The sequence below is a fragment of the Grammomys surdaster genome, unplaced genomic scaffold, assembly GCF_004785775.1.
Source record: "Grammomys surdaster isolate TR1022 unplaced genomic scaffold, NIH_TR_1.0 66, whole genome shotgun sequence".
Classification (NCBI taxonomy): Eukaryota; Metazoa; Chordata; class Mammalia; order Rodentia; family Muridae; genus Grammomys; species Grammomys surdaster.
In genome coordinates, this window is record NW_021604568.1 from 1,684,253 (window position 1) to 1,706,790 (window position 22,538).

The 22,538-nt window shown below is 49.0% G+C and overlaps 1 protein-coding gene across 2 annotated transcripts in view; it reads right to left on the reverse strand.

The window, feature by feature from the left end:
- Nucleotides 1–2,373: 2,373 nt before the first annotated feature.
- Rrp12 (ribosomal RNA processing 12 homolog) overlaps nt 2,374–22,538 on the reverse strand; it is a 31,290-nt gene continuing 11,125 nt past the window's right edge. For both annotated transcript variants that reach the window (XM_028774191.1, XM_028774188.1), the window contains 24 exons: nt 22,069–22,180; nt 21,764–21,861; nt 20,523–20,637; nt 18,847–18,989; nt 18,578–18,699; nt 16,296–16,360; nt 16,048–16,210; nt 15,548–15,702; nt 15,313–15,380; nt 14,771–14,864; nt 13,740–13,898; nt 13,559–13,639; nt 13,270–13,375; nt 12,960–13,067; nt 12,328–12,485; nt 11,090–11,181; nt 10,771–10,938; nt 10,485–10,654; nt 10,145–10,270; nt 8,498–8,547; nt 6,269–6,335; nt 5,154–5,221; nt 4,762–4,844; nt 2,374–2,867 (listed from right to left, as the gene is read on the reverse strand). In XM_028774191.1, coding sequence (XP_028630024.1) covers nt 2,765–2,867; nt 4,762–4,844; nt 5,154–5,221; nt 6,269–6,335; nt 8,498–8,547; nt 10,145–10,270; nt 10,485–10,654; nt 10,771–10,938; nt 11,090–11,181; nt 12,328–12,485; nt 12,960–13,067; nt 13,270–13,375; nt 13,559–13,639; nt 13,740–13,898; nt 14,771–14,864; nt 15,313–15,380; nt 15,548–15,702; nt 16,048–16,210; nt 16,296–16,360; nt 18,578–18,699; nt 18,847–18,989; nt 20,523–20,637; nt 21,764–21,861; nt 22,069–22,180 — 2,674 coding nt within the window. In that variant the 3' untranslated portion in view covers nt 2,374–2,764. The remainder of the gene's footprint in view (nt 2,868–4,761; nt 4,845–5,153; nt 5,222–6,268; nt 6,336–8,497; nt 8,548–10,144; nt 10,271–10,484; nt 10,655–10,770; nt 10,939–11,089; nt 11,182–12,327; nt 12,486–12,959; nt 13,068–13,269; nt 13,376–13,558; nt 13,640–13,739; nt 13,899–14,770; nt 14,865–15,312; nt 15,381–15,547; nt 15,703–16,047; nt 16,211–16,295; nt 16,361–18,577; nt 18,700–18,846; nt 18,990–20,522; nt 20,638–21,763; nt 21,862–22,068; nt 22,181–22,538) is intronic.

Below are 22,538 nucleotides of genomic sequence, written 5' to 3' on the forward strand. Positions count from 1 at the left end.
TACCTGCAATCCCAGGGTTTAGATTGGTAGAGGCAGGCAGATCTCCATGAATTCAAGGACATCCTGCCAGGGTTACAATGAGGGCTTGTCTCAAACAAACAAACAAACAAACAAACAACAAAACCAAGTATCAGGGATAGGGATATAGCTGCAGAGTAAAGCTCCAGCTTGCCACGTGCTGTCCCACCTTGTCCCAAGCACTACCAAGTACTATATTCTGTCAAAAAAAAAGCAGGCTGAGTGCACTAAAGAAGAAAGTGGGCCTCAGTTTCTTTTGAAGGGTTACGTGAGTCTCCTCAAGATTCAAACCTCGGCTTTTAGTTTTTTGTTGTTTCTCAAATGTTCTGTGAATCTTTCCTTCATAATGAAGTACAAAATATATTTGAATTTGGATTATTCTTTGAAAGAACACAACCAAGAAAAACAGTGGGGGAAAAGACTCGAGACTGAAGAGAGGCCTACTAGAATACCATCAACATTTTCTTACAGTACTAACCAAACTAACCTTTCCTCAGTGGATCAGACTGTAAAACAAACTACTAACTTAGTGAAGGCAGCCTCTCTGCTGGCAGTGAACTACCAAGACAGTCACCACCAAGTCTTTGCCACAATCATGAGGAAAACAAGGGCCGCCTAACCCGATTCCTGACTATATTACTTTGTAAGGCCCATTGCTCAAGCACACTCCCATGGAAGAGCTGCCTTTAGGGTAGTATGTAGTATAATACGGGAGGGTATAGATTTTCCTTCAGTTTATGAAAATGAAGGGAAGATGGATTCAGAAGAGAAAGCCTGGGAACAACTCAGATTCCAACATCAACAAAAACCAAAGAAGCTAATTTCTAAATGTAGACCTTGGATGAAGCTTACAGTTTTTCTACTATCCCTGTGGTGGGATGACTCCTGTGTGTGGAATGCTGCTGTGGTCTTGTATTACATGTCCCCTGTGGACAGAAAAACAGCACCACCTTCCATATCTTTCAAGCTCCTGAGTTCCTAGGGCAGAAGACCAATACATGCCCCTTCACTAAAGCCCAAAACTCAAAGTCTGCCTCTCAAAACAGAGTTCAAAAACTCTTATTAACCTTACCAGGTCAACCCTCCTTGAAAGGATGCAGAGCTCCTTGCGAGATGCCATAAGCAGGCCAGCTTCAGGCTTCTTTTTAAAGAATCAATTCTGGGTGATTGGCTCAGACCCATCCCCCTTGACAGGAGGCTTCCGAATACATATGGTTCCATTTCCTGAGAGAGGAGGAGCCAGGAAAGACCTGGGCTGAGATAAGTGTGAAGCTGAGTGGTAATAATGGGGGTTATGATTGGGTAACCTTTATAAATCGATCTTCTGGCTACCTTTCTAGCTTGATCTCCCATTCTAGGTTTCTGTGAGGTATGTAAACAGTGCCACCTCTTGGCAACCTGGTTCCTGTCAGGTTCTCAGCCCAAGATCATGGGTGGAAATGCCCTAGCATGAAAGACACTGACTCCAGAAAGGGCTTGGGTCCTCTTGGAAAGTGGAAGAAAGAGTATTGAGAGAGACTATCAAGAATAGTGAAGAATCTGCTAGAGGCATCATTAGTGCCAAAGGAATGAAACCAAAACAGAAACTCCTTATGAACGTGTATGTTGTAGGTGAGTGGTGATATCACACACCTTTAATCTCAGCCCTCAGAGGCAGGTGGACCTCTGAGTTTGGGCACAGCCTGGTTGCCAGCATGAGTTCCAGCCAGGCATATGCTGGTCTCCTCTCACAAGAAAAGATAGGAGCCAGAACTCTCTACTCCATGCACTAGAGGATGGTCCTCTACTTCTGGGCTGATGGGTCAGGTGACCTTGGGGCACTGCAAAGGGCTAGTCTACAAAATGGAATGAGTTTAGACAGGTGTGCTGGCCAGGTTTGTGTCTACTTGACACAGATTGCATCATCAGGAGGAATGGCCTGCACTCTGTAGGGCATTTTCTCAATTTCTAACTGCCGTGGGAGGGCGCAGCCTGGGCTACCCCTGGGCAGGTGGTCCTGGGAGGTCTAAGAAAACGAGCTGAGCTCTTCTCTGTTTTGGTTCCTTCGATGACTGCTGGGGCCAGGAAGGGCTCGGTAACTGCTGAGTCAATGGACAGAGATGCTGAGAGAGGCCTGTGAACAGGGGCAGCTTCAGATGCGGCTCTGAGAGCCGTCAGCCATGGTCTCCACCCTGTGATCCAGTAACCAGCCATGGAGTATTCACTGCCCCTTCCACCTCCTAATACCACTTTCTGACACAGGGAGCTACCCTGACACAGGTTAAGGCTATGGGCTAGACAGATTACTGGGAGTTGGACAGGAAGGGGTCAAGTCACACTGTTCATATCCCTGGAGGGACAAAGATAAAACTCTTGTTTTCAGGTTGATGCATGGTCATGCACATTTATTCTATGCCTGGTTACAGCAGATCTTACACATGCAGACCACGGTCATCACTCTGCTCTCATGGCCATGTTGAGCAGAAAGCAGAGCACCACTTAAGGCCTTCTCAGAGGTAGTAGCAATGTCACGTTTCTGCTCCTAGATGTTGACAATGTTTCTAAAGGACATTAGTTTCCAAAATCCTGGGCATCTCTCTTGGAACTGAGTCCTGCTTCTAGTGAGTCTTCAGCCCCTGGTTCCAATGAGTCATTCTCTGTCCAGGTTCAGCAAGGCTCACATCTGGAATCGGTGTTAAACATCATGGGAGCTAGAAAGGGGCCCTGGACTGCAGCAAAGAACAGCTCCATTCAGGAGCTGAAGGATTCAAGGCCGACGATCCTTTCTGCGGAGTTTGTGTCCCACCTGGGATCCCCGCTGGGCAGCTTTCACCAAACCTTTAAACTGTCCCTGTAGCTTCACCTTTTTCCTGTAGGAAACAAAGAACAAACTGAGAACAGGCAGTTGTTTCTCCTTATGGTGCTGATCTGTGGGGGTGCAGGACTGTGATCCCAGCTCGCGGAAGGCTGAGGATGGCAAGTTCAATGCCAGTCTGAGATCCTGCATAGGAAACCTGGTCTCAACAGAAAAACAATCAATCAAATGATGGGCACCCTGGCATAGACAGGTGAAATAGGCAGACCCTGTCTGTCCTGACCTGGTCACTGTAAACATTCCCTGAAGAAAGCCCTCCTCCATGTTTCCTCTAATGAAACAGTTAGGACTGCTCTATCCAGCCATACTTTCTACTAAAGGCTCATCTGCAGACATCTCCCTGTAACTTCTATTTGGAACTCATTTTCCTAGGAACATAACATTTGCAAGCACTTCTATACACCTCATGTGGTCCCCAAACCTATACCCAAAAGCCCCAATCAATGAGTAAAGTGAAACAAGCAAACTCAACAAAGGAAGATCAGAAAAGCAAATTATGAAAACTATTACAGGTATGGGGGCCAGAGAGATGGCTCAGAGGTTAAGAGCACTGGCTGCTCTTCCAGAGGACCTGAGTTCAATTCCCAGCAACCACATGGTGGCTCGTAACCATCTGTAATGGGATCCAATGCCCTCTTCTGGTGTGTCTGAAGATAGCTGCAGTATACTCACACATATAGAACAAATAACTCTTAACAACAACAACAACAAAACCCAAAAATAACAAAAAAAGACAGTGACTATGCAGAATACATATATTCTAGAATATCTATGTGATCTAAGATCAAGAATTATTTTATTTTTAAGGGAGAATGAGAAACTCATAAGAGGGAAAAGAGTTCCAAGGAAGGAATATCTGATGAGTTTTTATGTTTTTAAAATATATATATTTTCAGATTTATTATTTTATGTGTTTGAGTGTTTTGTTTGCATGTGTGTATGTACCATGTACATGTTTGGTGCTGCAGAGGCAGAAGAAGCCATTGGAACTTTAAGAACTAGAGTTACAAATGGCTGTGAGCTGCCATGTGGGTGCTGGGAATCAAACCTGGATCCTGGGCAAGAGCAACAAGTGTTCGTAAGCCAATTTCCATCTCCATGCCTAGGGTTCAAATGATAGTTCAAACAAGGCATAGTGCCTCACTCCCGTGGTCAGGAAGATCAACAAGAGTTCAAGGTCAGAGCTATAAAGATAGCTCAAGGGTCAAGAGCATACACTGCTCTTAGAGAGGACCCAAGTTCAAGTCCCAATATCTACCTTCAGTGGTTCACAACTACCTGTCTCCAAAAATCCAATAAATGAATAAAGATAAATATCAAGATGGATGCTGGCACAATGGCTCAGCTGGTAAATGCACAGGCGGCCACGCTTGATAACCTGAGTTTAATCCCTGGAAGATTTAATCCCTGGGAAGAGATCAGACTCAAATGACTTTCGAATACACAAAATAAATGAATATACAAGTAAAGTAAAATAAAAACAGGGTTGAGTAGTATTTGGCCGGTAAAGTGCTTGCTGTACGAGATGGGCTCCTCAGCACCCGTATAAAAAGCCAGGTGTAGTAAGTGACGCGCGATGGCGATGTGGGACTGTGAAAGGTGGCCTGGTCCCAGTTGAGCTAAGGCTCCCAGGCCCCAGGCCCCTGTCACTAGCCGCAGCCCTCCATAGATTTGCAATCTCAGGGGATGCTGGAGACCTGACATTTGCCAGGTTATACGGTCAGGGAGATCTATCTCAACAGGAAAACATGAAGATCAATAGAAGACATCTGATGGTTGGCTTTTAGACTTCACATTCATACACACAGAGGTACAGGCACTCACATGCACATACAATAAAAAATAACCAGAAGAAACCTGCCCCCGGAGCAGCCTGCATGCCGTCATACCTGCGGTTGAGCTTGGTTCTGTTGAGTGGGACGTAAGCATAGGGATCCAGGCGGCCCTTCTTCTTCACATCACCCTTTGCCTTCTGCTCATCCAGAGAAACAGCAAAGGCAAAAACAAACAAAAGGCAAAGCCTGCATCAGAGTGAGCCAGAGCGTGGAGTTCTTTTCCTGCCCCTGACTTCAGTTAGCCTTAAGTTTTCTATGGCTCTGGAAGGCCATCTGTCAAGGCCTCCAACTTCAGGTACCATGACCTCAGTGCCCCCTTTTCTTTTCTGGTCTGTCTGGCTCCAAAAAGTATCTACGCCAGCCGGTGACGGCACAAAGTATCTACACAGGCCAATGACGGCACAGCTCCTCCTTGCCCTTCACTGTCCTCTGCCCACAGCGCTCACCTTGGCCTTGTATTCAGCTCCAGGTGCAGCCTTCTTAGCCACAGGGCGATGGATGCCAGAGCCTCCGGCTGTAAGGAAGCAGAGATCATGAGTTAGGCAGAGCCTCAGTGGTCCCCTCAGGAAGGCAAGAGGCACCTCTCAAAGGGCCTCTAGAGAGACAATGGACTAGGAGCTTTGTTCTATACCCTGGCAATGACTTCCAGGAACACATAACTTGGCACTGACACAAAGGACCCACATTCTCCAAAGTGACACTCCTATCCCCTGCCGTGGACAGGGCATGTCCCATGCCCCACGCTGTCCTCACTCTAGCACATAGGCAGCTTTTACTCCACCCTGTAGGTGGGAACTGGACCTTACTGTGAGGCAAGACAACTTGCCCAGGGTCAGCTTGCCACTTCTGGTTTGGCCTTCAAAAGTCCTAGGTGGAACCCTGCAGTGCCAACTCAGAAAGCCTCCCTGAGAAGACACTGCAGCTCTCTGAGGGGCAGTGTAACAGAACAAGATCACACACTAAGGAACAGCTGGCCAAGGTATCCTGAGCACAGGCTTCTCCTTGTCCCATGAATTATAAGGATTTTTACCCGCAATATTATCTTAGAGGCATAAGTCAAGCCATAGTTAGTTCCTGCAGGGTTAGATGACATGGGGTCCAGAGAACACGCTGCTACCAGATCAGAGACTGCCTCCGAAGCTCTGGACCTCCAGATGCACTGTGAGCAGAACCAGGGCAGACCCTGTGGTATCCCTCAGGAGGAAGGAAGCAGAGGAGCCACCCTGTTGCTTCCAATGTGGAGAGGAACCGTCTGACCAGGGTCTCGGGATATTCAAGAGGCTAACATTTCACAAGGCTACTTACAAGTCTCACAGAAGGATGTCTGGGTAGGAAGGAGCTCAACAAAGGGACTTGTCAAAAAGTCTAGATTTACCACGGACAAACCTAACCCTTAGGTTCTCTGAGGCTAGTATCTCTTGTCCCTCAGTCTAGTCCTGACTCAGGTTGACAACAGATTCATCAGCCAATCTGTGGAGTTGTCAACTGAGTGCAACTTCATGGTTCTGCCTTCTTCTCTGTGACTCCCAGCCTGATGCAGAGGGGAGAAAGGATGCCTTACCTTGGTACCGAGGTGGGATCTCCAGCTCATCCTCCTCGTCGTCCCTCTGCCGCTTAAGCTTCTTCTTCTATAGGAAGATGTGACGAGCAGGGAGGCAGTGAGCAAAGGGCCAAGGTTACACCACTAATGAGGGGGAGCAGGGGCGGGAACAGAGCAGTGACCTGCCTTGGTGACAAAGGCCCTCTGCTGAGCTCTCACCCCCGTTACACAGAAGTGCAGCCCACAACTGGAGAGCCATGATCTCATATCACACAGCTGGGCCAGGGACAGGCTCTCCGCTGCATTCTGACAACTGCATTTCCCTCTTCACACCCAAAGCTATTGAAGGGAGCTGGAAACCTGACACCAGCCAGGCTGCCTTCCTACAGGCAAGGTAGGTTCCACCTCTTTCCCTCATCAGTACCTGGGCAGGTGGAAGACCCTCAATGGACAATAGGTTCACAGAAGTCATCCGTCAATGGGACACATGGACAAGTATGATATAGCACATGCTAATAATAAGCACCTACTGCAAGCCTGGTGCCAATATCAGAAATGCATGGGACGAGCAGAGGACCCGTCACAGGGCAGCCCCCAGGGATATTTGGGCTTAGGTATTAGCAATCAAGCAAAGATACTACACAATGGGTAGAGGTGTGGGTGGGTCATCCAGGGGTGACCTAGGCTAGCTCCTATCCTGTGGCCTGTGACACCAGCCTGGAAGTCTTCTGAGTCCATAGGCAAGGTGAGGGCTAGAGGAACCAGGCCAAAGGATCAGGATGAACATGTGTCCAGTAATATGAACCAGAAACTGGAGATGTGGGACTCAGGCTGTACAACAGAGGATGACAGCTGAGCTTTATTAGCCAAGGCTAGCCCACTAACTAGTCTTCTACCAAGGATGTCTTGACCCCTAGCATCTTTTGTTGTTGTTGTTTTTCAATACAGGGTTTTTCTGTGTAGCCCTGGCTGTCCTGGAACTCACTCTGTAGACCAGGCTGGCCTCGAACTCAGAAATCTGCCTGGCTTTGCCTCTCGAGTGCTGGGATTAAAGGCATGTGCCACCACTTCCTGGCTGACCCCTAGCATCCTATGCTCCCAGAACCATGTACACAGGACGACTCAGCAACTGGCAGAGGACTTTGGGATGTTGGTGGCAGGAGCTGATGGTAGACCCAGCCACTGGCGTGGTCATCACTAGAATGCTCTTGCTGTTTTGAGGGAAGATGTCTGATCTTTCTATCTCTAAGCTGAGATTCATCTACAGAGGACTGTGGTCAATCCTTGCTGGCCAAGAATAAGAGGCAGCTGCCAAGAGATCACCAGAACCCCTATGAAGGTTCTAGAAAATCCAGGGAGGCCTCAACCAGAATCATGTCTGGGGAATATGAACAGTGATAAAGAACAGCTACGACCCAGTCAGCACCACTAAGTACCAAGCTCTCGACACGTCAAAGACTCTACACAGAACCCTGGACTGGAGCCCAGGAAGCCTGGTTAGACCTGCCGTTAACAGTGACAGGCTCATTCACGGTGAGACTGGCCTGAGGCTGAAGCAAGAGGAGGAAGAGTAGAATCCAGACCAGAGAAAGAGCCCTAGCAAGCAGAGCTGGGCCACCCGGGATGGCCGGTGGAAGGGAGGTATTGTACAGGTGGGCAACAGAGGCCACACACGATTCCCCCGGGGCACCCTTGCGAAGCTTCTCCTCACTCTCTTCACTCTGTATGAACATGGTTTCCTACATGGTTTTCACTTAGTCTCCAAACAGAATCCCTCCCGATACATTCTTTCTCATTCATTCATATATATATGAATGAATATATATATATATAAACTTTGTTCGTCATTTGCATGTACTTTTGTGTTCCATATGTGTGCCTGGTGACCATGGTGGCTAGAAGAGGTTATCAGATCTCCTGGCACTGGAGTTATGGATAGTTGTAAGCCAACATCTTAGTGCTAGAAACCGAACCCTGGTCATCTACAAGAGTGAGAAGTACTCTTAATCCCTGAGCCACCTCTCCAGCCTTCTGAAATGTTCTTAATAAATTAGCTCCCAGGGCCTGGTTTGCCAGAGGGCAACATGGGGCTGTTTATGACATGCCTGCTCTATGCTGATTCACTTTACACACACATCCACACTGCCCCGGGAGTCTTGAACACTGAGGGTGAAGGGTAGATGCATGTGTGTGTGTGGGGGGGACTGGGGCATGGGAGCTGTGGGCAGGGATGAGGCCACAATTACTCACACTTCTGACACTGGCATCTTCCATCCCATCGGCCATCTCTTCATCTTCCCCTGGAGTCAGAGGGCAGACAGGCTCATGAGCATGTGGGCATCCCTAACCACCCTTATCCCATGTCCTCTCTTTAGCAGAAAGACAAGACATTGACTGCAGTCCCAGAAAATTGCCCTCTCCAGACCTGTGCCCTTTTCCCATGGGAAACCAAACTGCTGTCCCTACTCCATGTCAACCATTCAGCCCCTTCAAGCCGTGAGTGATTTGGAGAGTCAGCCCCATCCCATACATGCCCTCACTTAGCGAAAGGACAATTTTACCCTCCTACTCAAAAAGCCTTTCTGTTCACTCTGTGTACTTGCACCGTGTGGGAATAGAAAAGTATGAAGCTGATCATCTGGAGGGACGAGATTCCAGCAAAGCAAAGCAACAGTCAGCAGACAATAAAGACAGCATGTGTAGGGGCTGGGGATGTAGCTCAGTGGAGCACTGTCCTAGCATGTACCAAGTGCTGGGTTCAGTCCCCAGCACTGCAAGAAAATAAACCAGCCTATGACTAACGATGTACAGAAGAATGACAACTGGCACATGGGCGTTCTGTGTGGGATGAGACATAGTGGCTAAGGGACCCTAGAGACAATGCAAAGGAACAGTGTGGGATCTTAAGGAGCAGAGGGGCTCCCCAGCCACAGGAACTGTGGGCATCAAGTCTACAGGAGCCTGAGGAGCACAAAGGGTGGGAGGGAAGCAGGGAAGAGACAGTCTAAGGAACAGCACAAGCCACCTTGATTAAGCAGAGTCGGGAACCAGCAGACAAGCAGCTGGCAGTGAGGAGCAAAGGAGCCTGTGTGAGGAAGTCAGGAAAGCAGGCGAATCAAAGGCCCATAGCTCAGGAGAGAGAGCCAGAGCCGGAAGGCGGACACTTGCCCGCACTGCACACATTCCAGGCAATGCTCTGTTACTGAGTGGACCACTGTGTTTGGGAAGGATGACATTCTTTTAAAAGACATGGTTCTACCTGTCACTAAATCAGATTAAGGCTCGGCTGGTTTCCATTAAAAACCAAACCAAACTGAACAACAGAAAAGGAGTAAGGAAAAAGAAGCAGAAGGGATGCTCACACCAAGAAGAGATGCTCACAATATGAAGAGATGCTCACACCATGCACAGTGAGGGGAGTTTCCTCCAGGTTTTGTTTAAATTGTTGTATGTATACTGCATTAAAAAAAAAAGTCATGGGAAGCCGGGCAGTGGTGGCACATGCCTATAATCCCAGCACTCAGGAAATAGAGGCAGGAATATCTGAGTTCAAGGGTGGCCTACTACTCTACAGAGTTTCAAGATAGCCAGGTTACACAAAAGAACCCTGTCTCAAAAAACAAAACAAAATAACAACAAAAAGTCATAGGTAAATTAGTAAGTATAGAGAATATATGAAACAAAAGTAAAAACATGTTTAGTGTGCTCAGAAAAATCTGAGGAGTCAGAATGTTCAGGGGTGACTTATGGGTAAACTTCTCAGATCTGTTTCTATGCTTCTTCAATAAATGGTCACCAAATGAATAGGCTAAGAGTCCTCAAGTGAGTAAATGAGCATCAAGCCGCAGAGCCCCGGCCCCTGCTGCCAGAGCAACTGCTTCTCTGTGGAGACCCTACCTTTAGTGCCATCTTCTTCCTCCACCTTGTCTCCGTCTTCCTCCTCCCGTATGATTAGCCGGCCATCAGCACTCAACTTGAAGCCATGGTCCTTTTTCTTGCCCCGCCCAGGCCCAGGCTGGGTGGCTAGTGAAATAGTTTGTCATGAGGTGAGATAGGTCAATCCTAACCAACTCATATCTTCCTCCCTCAGAGTCCCCCCCAACACGAAAGCTCCCAAGTAGGGGACTTTTAGTCCTTGCCCACAAGCCATCCACAGAAGCCAACCCCTGCTACCACCCATGAATCCAGCAACATGGCCAGTCTATTCTGGGTTCCTAGGTCAGCTGCTCTTGCTCACCAAGGACTCGATGGGCCACCTTGGGATCCAGGAAGTTGAGGGGCTCATCGCCACCGCCTTCCTTCAGCCACGCCCGGCTCCTCTGTCGTGCCAACTTCCGCTGCTCCTTGCCCTGGGCTCTTTCTTCTTCCTCATCTTCATCCTCAGAGTCAGCCAAAATCTCCTCAATGCTAAATTAGAGAAGTCTAACTTCAATGCACTCCTGGGATAGGGGGACCCAAGGCATTGCCAGGACAGGTTTTGGGTAGGGGTAGACTAAGGCCTTTGGGCTGTACCACGGTCTTACCTGTCACCTTTGCTCTGGACGGGCTCTTCTTCCTCTTCTTCCTCTTCCTCCTCCTCCATAGCAGCCTGGCTCAGGGCACGATGCTTCTTGGCTCGGGTTTCAGCTTTTCTGATGTTTATCAGGACTTTGTGGTATTCTGCAGGTAGCAGACCCTTCACCAACTCGAATCTGCATGAGACAGTGAAGGGTTGTCTAAAGGTACTTGCCGGGGATCCCTGCCCAGGGGCAGGAGCTATTCAGGAACCAGTAACCTCCCTTGAGGCCCCCTAAGAGACCAAGAATCCCATACCCTGACCCTACCCCAGCCAAGTGCACAGACCCAAACTTGCGGATGAACTTGATGAACAGGTTCCGAAGCTTCATGCGGAAGTGTCGTCGCATGTCATCTGACAACTTCCCAATGGCTTCCATCTAGCAGACAGAGTGCCAGGTGTCAGAGGGAGAGAGCACGGTGCCTTCCACTCTGCTCATCTTTCCTTGCTGTGCAGACCAGTGTGCAGTACAGCTGGGCCTAGCTAAGCGGGGAGGTACTGGCTGCCCTGTTCTTGGGGCACCCCTTCATTGGCTCAACTACAGTTCCTTACTCTGGAACCCCATCTTTCCGCTAGGCCCTCTTTCATAGCACAGCTGTGACTGTCCTTCCACAGTGACAACTAAACACTCTCCACATGTTCTTCCAATGGTTCTTTCACAGCAACTCGACGGCACAGATACCTGACTGCCAAGTGGCCATAAAGGTGCCACTTGATCCACTCACTCTATTTTGCCAGACACTACTCAGCGTCCTGACGTCTCATGTTTTCTTTCTATCATGAGTCATGCTCATCCAGCCTCAGATGGGTGACACACGTGGGTGGCAAACCTCATTATCAGTAAGGTCTCCAGTGGGGCCAGAAAACAAGGTCCCCACATATCCTCTAACGGGATTCAGGAAGTTCTAAATATAAAGAGATTAATCGATCTCCACTCTAGCCACGTCTTAAACCTTTGGCTCCCAGTTAGGCTGAAGGCTTCTGGAGAACATCTATCCTTGCTTTGTTCCTTGAAGCTAAGGTTTGACTCAGAAAGGATACACAAGAGCGATCTGAAGGGCCATGTGACTCAACCAGCTGGAAGTGGGAAACATTAGCAAACTATTCCAGCTTGCAGGAGGCGTGGCTTAGAAGTCCAGACACCCAACCCCGAGGGACTTTTCAGATCCTCTGTGCCCTGGCAGGGATGGGAAGAGTGATCCTACAGAAAACAGTGCAGTCTGAGACTTGAAACTAGACCTTGAAAATAAGTACTTGGCCTACTTCTCTATCTGTACAACATGGGAGAAGCCCTGTCCCTTGGTCTTTGGTCTGGCTTTTGTGGAGGGGACACAGGTCAATAAGGACACTACGGGCATTGTGCCTTCTTTGTCAGTCTCCTACAAGCCCACCCAGGGCTCCTTAATGTCGTCTGCTGCTCAGAGCAGTAATGAAAGCGATCTGAACTAACATGCCCAGAGTCCTGTGGAGTTCACACGTGCACCTCAGGAGCACCCATCACCCAGTGAAGAAAAGGGAGCCTCACCACTAGCTGCACATGCTTAGCAAGGTGCACCACATCCATGACCACCACGGCCACCTTGATGAAGCCTAGTGCAGATTTGACCACATCACGGGTTCGAGAGGCCAGCAGCAGGCACACATTCTCCAGGAGCTGCTCCACCGTGCTTGTCCCCATCAGCCCTGTGCACATGAGCTGCTGTCAGATACAAGAACCCCTCAAACCCAAGACCCACCCATGGGTCAGCTGTTATCAGGGCCTTTCTGTGGGTCTAACAGTTTGAATACCACCCATGGAGTGTCCACATGTCTTCCATCTTAGAGATCAGCAGAGGTTCTAAGAGATCAGTAAAGCTGCTCCAAGTTTTTAGGTGGTTGGGAAGAGGAGGGACCAGAACTAAGACTCAGGGACGGGCCAACCCTCTTTCTGACCAATCTGACAAAGGTCCCAGAACACTGTGGTCTATAGCTGCTGGGTGGTGTGAATGTAAGGACGGAGGGAGAACTTTGTGGGAAGAGACTGGGAAGCAGACAGGACTGGGTTATAGATCTGTTTGCTTCATCCTGATGCTTTTCCCCATTCTGGGGTCACCCTGTCCTGACTTTGGGGGCACTCTTTACTATGACAGCACCCCAGGCCCTTAGGTAAACACTTACCTTTGAACTCAAACAAGAGGTGGGTCAGAGCCAAAATGCTGCAACTGACTGTGGTAACCGCACCCACAAGGCCAGGGTAGATCAGGACCAGGTATCGCTGCAGAGCCTCTGAGGACAGAGAGTGGAACAGTTACTCAAAGACAGAGTGCTCAGGGATGGGCACTATAGGCCTACAGTGCAGTCCACCCAAAGGCACAGCCAGAACAGTCTAAGTCGTTCCCTCCACCTTTTCTCTAAGAGAGGGCCTTGAAGACTCTCCCCTCAGCCTGAAGGCTGTTTGTCCACCCCAGTTTTCATCCCCTAGGCTCACCTTCCTGGCTGGAGCCAAACCGCAGGAAAGCGTGGCCCATCTCCACCAGCAGGGTGAACGCATTCTTCCTTGCACCCACTGACACCTCCTTGGTGCACAGGATCACCTGGCCAAACAGCCTTGTGAGAACATGCTACTGGGGCAGCCTGGGTGAGCGACACGTCTACACACTCACTAGGCAGTGAACGGACATGTGTTCAACATTGTTACTTCAGCTCTCACTTCACAGCCATCTCTTAAAAAGCACACTAAGAAATCACAAACATGCACCCTGCCCTTCCACCCTCACCTCTGGGACGAGGGCAGCGATGAACTCCTCATGCTCAGCTGACAGCTTCTTCACAATGTGTGTGAGGCACTTCAGACGGGGCTGTGGGCACAACATTGGATCCGCCAGTGTCACCCCGAGCCCTGGGTATGGGTGTTGATGCCCTTCCTCCCTTGCAGACTAGGCAGCCCAGAGCCCTCACCCTTTTAGCAGGCGAGGATGTGCTCCGAAGTGAGTCCAGCAGGGTCTTCTTCAGATCATCCAGGTGGCTTTGCACGAAGCGGGCCGCAGGGCCCTGAGAACTGGCACACACCTCCTCCAACACGCGATAGGCCTTCTTCTGTACCCCATGGACCTTGCTCTGAGAGGGGCAAATAAGACACAGATAGTAAGGAAGGTGACTGGGTTCTACTTCATCCTGTGACATTCCCCAAGCATCTGCTAGAGGGGATTCAGAGAGAAGCTGGCCTCGAAACAGGAGCCATAGTTTCAGGGACAAAGCCAGACTGGGTTTCCAAGCCACTCTTCTTTCCACCACTAACAGGTAAGGGGCTGAGCAAGGGCTCTGGGATTCAAAGAACTTGTTCTGTCAAAAGACCCAGGTTGATTCTCAGCACCCACATGGCATCTCACAACTGTGTGTAATGCCACTTTGTGACCACAGCCTTCAGGGGCCCGCTGCCCTCTGCTCATCTAAGTGCTACGAGGCACACGATGCAGGCAAAACATACACATAAAACAGAGGCAGATCTAAAACCATAAAAGTAATAAATAGCAGACACTCAAGCCTGGGCTGATGGCCCAGAATATGCGAGGGGTGATATACCAGGCACTCTCTGATAGAGCCTTCTCCTCTCTACCCCACTGACTCCTTGTAATTCTGAAGGAATCCCAGCACTCTCCCAGCTCATCTCAGCCTGCCCTGGACATGTGTCCACCTGCACATTCTTCCTCTAGCTACTATACAAACTTGTGGGGAACAGCAGAACTGGTCCTCAGGAGGGTGCTACTGTGCTGAACTCCACACACTGTAAGCCACACGGTGAGCATTTTAGACAGGGCCAGCATAAGCAAAGGCAAAGGCAGGACAGTTCTATACAAGACCTTGGGAGTGGGGCTCACAGTGCATGCCTAGCATCCACGAGAACCTGGATCCACCCAGGAAAAAAAAAGGAAAAAAGAACAAAGAAAAGAAAGACAAAGAAAAACGTAGCAAGGATAGGGAGAGCTCACCTCAAGGTAGGGCCGGATGGTAGAGTACAGCTTACTGATGGCAGCTTCATCCGCGTAAGGAGCCAGAGCCACAACCAGGTCCAGCACAGACAATCTGCCAGAGGGAGAGACGGGAAGGGGCTCAGAGGACTAGAGACGGGCAGAAGCTGTTTCCACTCAGGGTTGGACCTTTGTGAATGGTAAAAGCAAGGTAGCACTGTACTCGGGGAGTACTCAGAGCACCAAGTGCTCGGCACAGCTAGTGCTCTGTCCTCAAAGAGCGACATGACATTACAGGGACTGCTACCACACCTACTGTACAGATGAGGCTTGGAGGCAGAGTATGTGACTGGTCTAAAGCCCCGTGAGCTAGGAAGGGGTGGAGTTGAACCCATTGATCTTTACGATCCATCCTCTTTCCATTCTTTAGTAATAATGAGCTAATCAGATCTCTCAGGACAGCTAGGACATTTGATAGCACAAGACTGCTAGAGGGAACCCACAGGTTCTGCTAGGTACCCTTTGGCTACCAAGCTCAAGTGAGGAAGCCCGGAACACTTTACCTGGTAAAATCAGAGCTGGCAGGATCGAGAACCTTCTCGGTGGCTTTTTCCAGGAAGCCATTCACCAACTAACAGCCCCAATGGAGAGAGAAACAGAGTGACCATGCAGCAGGTTCTTGAGTTGGTCCCCAGACCAGCTACAACTGGTGTGTAAAGTCCCCTGTTCTCCAGTGCCCTGAGGTGGGATCTTGACCTTTCCAACACCCAACAGCACCCCTCCCCTCCCAGCACTCACCTGAGACTCAGTTATGGTGAGGTAAGTTTTGATGGTTTCCAGCACAGCACGGCGAGGGGCTGCTGCCTCTCCAGCTGCAACAGGCTGCCCATACAGGTTGAAGAGGATTGGCAGGAAGTTTTTGGCAAAGCGGCTCACTTCAGCACGGTCAGCCTCTGGCAAGAGGACCCAAATTTGCATTGAAGGGACAGAGCTAGTAGTAACTCAATGGTCACACCCTTTTTGAGGATCCTGTGGCAGGATTAAAAAGCCACAAGAATGGAACTTCTGCCAGCAGAAGCTGAGGCTAGGGCACAGAGAACAAGAAGCCTCCAGGTTCAACACTGGCTGCACGATCCACAGGAGCTCACCCTTTGGTGAGAGGAGTGAAGCAAGGACTAATGGTAGCCTCCTGGAGCCCAGCAGCAGCAGCAATAGTACCAGCTCAGACAGCTGCCTAGCAGTGTGGGCCACAGAAGGCCAGCACCCCAGGTCATCTTCTCAGTAGCTCCCACATTTACCTGCTTCACAGCCCTTAGTGATAAGGGTACGCAGGGCCTGGCACACAGTGACCCTCAGGTCTGGGCGTTCATTGATAGCTGTGCCCAGAGTCCGTGCCAGGCCTTTGAAGGAGGCAGCCACATCTGTGGGCCTTGTGCAGAAACCAGGCAGGAGGGTCCAGATCTGGGAGGGAGGAATTTGGAAATGAAAATGTGACGACTTGTACCCTGCACGATGCTCCCCTTGTCCTTCCCTCACTGACGCTCACCTGCCACTGCAGTGTATCATAAATCTTCGACTCCACTGTGCTGCCTGCCTGAGCCAGGTCCATTGCTGAAGGGGGTGACAAAGACATGGTGTGACCCCAGAAATCCTCTTGGCCAACTGGCCTCATTTTACCAAAACCAAAAGCCCTACAATAAGGATACAAATATAGGTAATATCCCCACAAATTAATAGTAACACTAACTATTCTAACAATGAAAACAAATCGATGAATGCAGGCATTACAGTTGACACCTATAATCCTAGCACTCAGGAGGCTCAGGAATTCAGTTAGCCTCAACTACTTATTAATTCAAGGCTAAATGAGACCCTGTCTCGAAAAAAACAAACCAACATCCCAGTGCTTACAGATATGTGGACGAGTTCCATTTTCGTTACTTGCCAATAAGAAGACTTTTTTCCTGGGTTTTTGAGATAGGTTTCTCTATGTAGCCCTCCCTGACTGACTTGGAACTCACTCTGTAGACCAGACTGGCCTCAAACTCAGAGATCCACCTGCCTCTGTCTCCTGAGTGCTGGGATTAAACACATGCACCACTACTGCATGGCTGATAATTTTTTATTAACAAGGAGAAAACCCTTTTGCAGTACTGAGAATTGAACTCAGAGTCTCACACAGACCAGCTCACACCGTAACACCGAGCCACGTCCCCAGCCCTAAGAAAGGGCTTTAAGGAAAATTACTAACACATGAGTTATTACTCCAATTTAGTAAAACACATGGGAAAAGCAAACTACAGTAATGTTTTAGAATAATTCTCTTTGGGTGTGCTTTAGCTTTTTGTTTAAATGCTTCCTGCATATTCTTTGTTCTTTTTAAAAATTTTTTTTCTTTTAAGATTTAAGAGTGACTGAAAAACTATAGGCAAGTGAGCACTGGAATAGGCAGAGGGACTAATGGCTGCAATCCCAGTACTCAGGAGGCTGAAGCAGTACAACCTTGGGTATGAGGCCAGCAAGGACTACTTGAAACAAAAATACCATTAGGAAATAAATTATCAATAAACTTTTTGTTTTTTTTTTTTGGTTTTTCAAGACAGGATTTCTTTGTGTAGCCCTAGCTGTCCTGGTACTTACTCTGTAGACCAGGCTGGCCTCGAACTCACAGAGTTCCACCTGCTTCTGCCTCCTGACTGCTGGGATTAAAGATGTGTGCTACTACCTCCTGGCAATAATCATTTTAATATCCTTCAAAATCTCGTTGTTTGCAAACCAAAGATGTAGCAGGGCATAGTGGTGCATGCCTTCAGTCTCAGCATTCAGGAGGTAAGGGCAGGCAGATCTCCATGAGTTTGAACCCATGTACACAAACATATACACCGGTAAATTCATCTGTATCAGATTTATCAAAGTCTATAGAGCATTTCCTCAGTATCCATGAGGGACTGGCTGTAGGATCCCCATAGAAATGAAACTCCAAATGGTTAAGTCTCTTGTATAGAAAAATGGTACACACACTCCTTCCCTATTCATTAAATCGCTTCCAGATATCTATCAAATACCACGTGAAGGACTCTTATAGTATTCAGGGAATTGTCTCTGTAGTTGACTGAATCTGTAACACAGAACCTTGGGATACAGATGCCAGCTATATACATATAAACCATAAAATTAAAAAAAAAATTAAAATCTACCTAAAGGGCTACCTTGACAAAGAAGAACTGAACTCTTTCCTTTGACTCAAGAAGGAAGAACAAGGGCTGGAGAGATGGCTCAATGGTTAAGAGCACTGACTGCTCTTCTAGAGGTCCTGAGTTCAATTCCCAGTAACCACATGGTGGCTCACAATCATCTGTAATGGGAACTGATGCCCTCTTCTGGTGTGTCTGAAGATAGCTACAGTGTACTCATATAAATAAAAATAAATAAATATTAAAAAAAAAAAAGAAGCTGGGCGGTGGTGGTGCACGCCTTTAATCCCAGCACTTGGGAGGCAGAGGCAGGCGGATTTCTAAGTTTGAGAGTTTGAGGCCAGCCTGGTCTACAGAGTGAGTTCCAGGACAGCCAGGGCTACACAGAGAAACCCTGTCTCGAAAAAACCAAACCAAAAAAAAAAAAAAAAAAAAAAAAAAAAAATAAGGAGGAGGAAGAACAAGACCCAGGGGGTGGAGGCTCCTTAGGGGGCCCTTGCTGGCCAGTTCCACACTTCTTAGAGGAGTGAGGCCAAATGTGTATGCTAGACTTGGTCTTTCTGACCTGTTCAACTGGGACTCCTAGGTGTGGGGAGAAGGGGGCTCAGACTGCACACAGCCAAGGGCTCCACACCTTTTCTTTTAAGAGTGGTGGCCAAGGGCAAGAAGTAAGTGGTGAAGAAACCAAGTCGTGTTTCCTGAACATGATCCCTGATGACAGGCAGCAGCCAGCTCCGTGGGAAATCCAGAGTCTCCCTGTGGGAAGGAAGGACTCAGTGAGAGGAGATGGCAGAACCAGACTGAACAGCCCTCTGTGTAGAACATTTAGTGGATACCCTTCCTGGAATAGAGCAAGATGCAGGTCTCTCCTGGGCTCCTGAAGACAAGCAGGGTCATACTTACTCAGAGCCATCGATTTCCAACGGCACGGCCTGCAGCACCACCTCAGGTCCCATGCTGGTCACTGCAGCCCCCACAGCCTGGTCTAGGGCTGCTGTGTGGGGGAAATGAGGGGAGAGGCGCAGGTCACACAGGGACTGGAGGCACTGGAACAATGAGAGGATACAAAGACGTGATGGCAGGGCCGGGGTGTAACGCTGTGCAGCAGCAGAGCAATTGCCTAGCACAGTCGAGGTCTGCATACGAGAAACAACAAAATGCAATTTTTCTGCTGACCATGGAACAGTAGCTGACTTATCAAAAGGCTCCTTACTCTGTAACGGTTTTATTATACACCCAAGTTTCAAAGAAGGGATCCAAGGTCTAGACCAGGCTACGAGTCTTTCCAAAGGATGAGCCAGATTCTGGACATAGATGAAGCCCACAGAGATACATACTAATGACCCAACTGACTAAATGGCTGTGTCCAATCCCTTTCTAAGGCTCAGGCCACGGCTGACCTACAGCCGGCTAAGCTTGTACTGAGGAGGCAGAGGCGCATTCTCTAGCTCCCATCAGTACCAACCAGCCTTGCTCCTCGTAGCCTTGCCTGGTTTGCCAATCCTCTAACCCCAACCTGGCTGAACAGTCTTTTACCCAGACAACAATGAGAAGAAGCAACGAGAAAGACCCAGGAGCTAACCCACCAGCTGCAACTTGACTTGGGACCTACTCAGGATTCTCAGGCCTTAGGTATTTCACCCTGGGCTGTAGAAACCCTGAAACCTAAGGCTGTTTAAAATATCAACACTACACTCTCTGGTTATACAGCATTTAGACAATTAAAATTTGAGAGGCTGGAGAAATGGCTCAGCAGCTAAGAGAATTGCTGCTCTTGCGGAGGGCTGGGGTTTAGCATCACAACCATCTGCAGTTCTAGTTCCAAGGAATCTAAGACCCTCTGTCTCACCTCCCAGGGCACCAGGTACATATCCATGTATATATATATACATACAGATCAAAACTCTCATAATATAAATAAATAAACCTTTAAAAAGTTTAAAAGAGCCGGGCAGTGGTGGCGCACGCCTTTAATCCCAGCACTTGGGAGGCAGAGGCAGGCGGATTTCTGAGTTCGAGGCCAGCCTGGTCTACAAAGTGAGTTCCAGGACAGCCAGGACTACACAGAGAAACCCTGTCTCGAAAAACAAACAAAAAAAAAAGTTTAAAAGAAGGGCTGGAGAAATGGCTCAGCAGTCAAGAACATGGCTGCTTTCCCAGAGGACAGGGGTTCAATCCTTAGCACCCACATAGCAGCTTACGACTGTCTGTAACTCCAGTTCTAGGGGATCTGACACACTCATACATGCAAACAAAACACCAATGCACATGATTGATAGGTAGACAGACAGACAGACGGACAGAGATAGACAGATAGATTTGAAAAAAATTAAAAGGGCCAGGGTACCACAGAATTCTAAATCAACTTCAACCAAGGTCATGGGCTGGTATGGTGGTTACCATGCATCCTCCTTGCTTTTCCCACACTGGTCGCCTGCAGCCATGGTACCAGGCACCTGCTGTGGGCACTGTCAACACTGGGCTGGTGTAGAGTGTAGACATGTTCTTCCTGGCTAGGAGTCCTCAGACCAAGGACCCAAGTGCCACCAGTGCCCTGGCCCCAGGAGCCCCCAGCTCACCTTCTTCATCACAGGATGGGCCTGCTTTCCACAAGCTTCAAAGAAGACACCCAGGAGCTGCAGCACAGAGCTCCAGGCCGCATGAAATTTGTATGACAGGCCCTCTTCCACTGCCCTGCAAAGGAGCAACAGTCAGGGCCACAGTCCCAGCATCCCAGGAAATAACAGGAGATGGTACTGTGAGCCGCAAACCCCACTAGCTTGTAAAGTGGAGGGGGCCCAGGTGGACAGAGTGGAGAGCTAATGTGTAGAAAGTGCTCACACTTTTAGTTATATACTCTTGACTGAAGAGAAATGCATGATGTAGTAATATGTCCCATTTTCAGATGTGGAAACTGAGGCTCAGAGACATGAAACCACCTGTCAGTCACTGCGCTGGGCTCCTCAGCCTGGGTACTATGCTGTCCCATGCTTTCTCTACCTGACCTGAGTGGGGAGGACGGCAGGGAACAGGTAGCTGGTCCCATCTCGCCCACAGTATCTGAGGCCCTGGGGACTTTAGGTGGAAAGGGCCAACAAGGAGCAGTGTCTGGGCCAGGGGTGGCTGAGGTCAGGAGGCTTACTCCTCGGGGGCTCCTGATACCACATGCCAGCTGTACAAGAACAGTGCCATCCTCTGTCCCTACCCATTAGTCACCAGAGCACCAGACAGAACAAACAGACCCAGGAGACAGATCTAGGGCCCTCCCATTTCCAGGGACTGCTTAGCACACTGTGGCCATGTCTGTGAATGGCTCCTCACAGATGTTGAGGACAAGCCAGCACACTCCATGGTCAGCCTTTTACAATCGAGATGACCTCTCTTCCCAGCAGTAAGAGGTGTTCATACAGTCTCCTAGCACAAGGGTCAGCAGTTTCTGTTTCCTGAATGCCTATCTACATGCCTGGTGCTGCTCTCCCACTGAGGAGGACACAAAGGCGTCAATAGATAGAGGAGATTGCTCCGGATACCTGGGGTGTGCAAGTAATAGAACTGGATGCAACGCCAGCTCCAGGGTCCAGAAGCTCAGAGGCAGGGCTGCAGGGCTCATAGTATGGCACCTCTGAATGCCTCTGAAACATAGCAGCACGCGCAACTGGCGGAGCCGCTCACTCAGGCAGGTGTTTGGCACTTACCCAATTCTATGGCACACCTGGTACTGGGTGCACTATCTAAAGTGGTAAGTGGAGTCCAGGTCATCAGACAGAACTTCCAACAAGGTCCTCTTTGTACCTTCCTAGTCGTGACACCACATTCTTACCTGAACATCTTAGCGATGTACTGGGGAGGACCCGAGGCTGAAGAGGTCACAGAGCCAATGTCAGCAATGTGTAGAGCCACACACTCCTTCAGGATCTCCTGAAAGAGAGGCCCAGGCTGTCTAGTCTGAGACTGTACCCCCAGTCCCACTCACCCTCCCAGATAGGGGCTTTTTGAAGTTCCAAAAGCATGTCTCCCACTGTGAGAAGCTCCCCCAGTACAAAGCAGGGCATCTAAGGTGGCCTGGGAGACAGAACAGCAGGCAGCACCTCTTATGCTAAAGCAGGATTCAGCAGGCTGAAGTACCTTGAGAGTCTGGGTAGCAGCTGCCACCACTTGTGAATGAGGAGAGAGAAGACAGGTTACTGCAGTTCCAAAAAACCGAGCAAGATGGCCTAGCCCCAGGTCTCGCTGCAACCTATCAAGACAAAATGTTTCTGTGGAACCTGGCCCTGAGCCTCAGAGACCTGAGCCACCAGAACTCAGGTGAAAACATCTATTGGCCTGGACTGTCAAAAAAGCAGCATCCTTGAAGTAACAATACATGGGGCTTAAGTTTACTTAAACTGGCTTTAAGTAGCTTGGCACACAGAATGAGAACTTGTCTTCCTTAACATCTCCTTCTTCCCTACCCCTTACACTTTCCAGAGTCAAATCAAAACTTTCTATCGTAACATACAAACAAGATAATAAAAACTGCTAACGTGTTCGTGATTCTCCCTGCCAACTGACTTAACAGCAGACACCTCACTCCAACCTTGCAACAGTTACTAAGT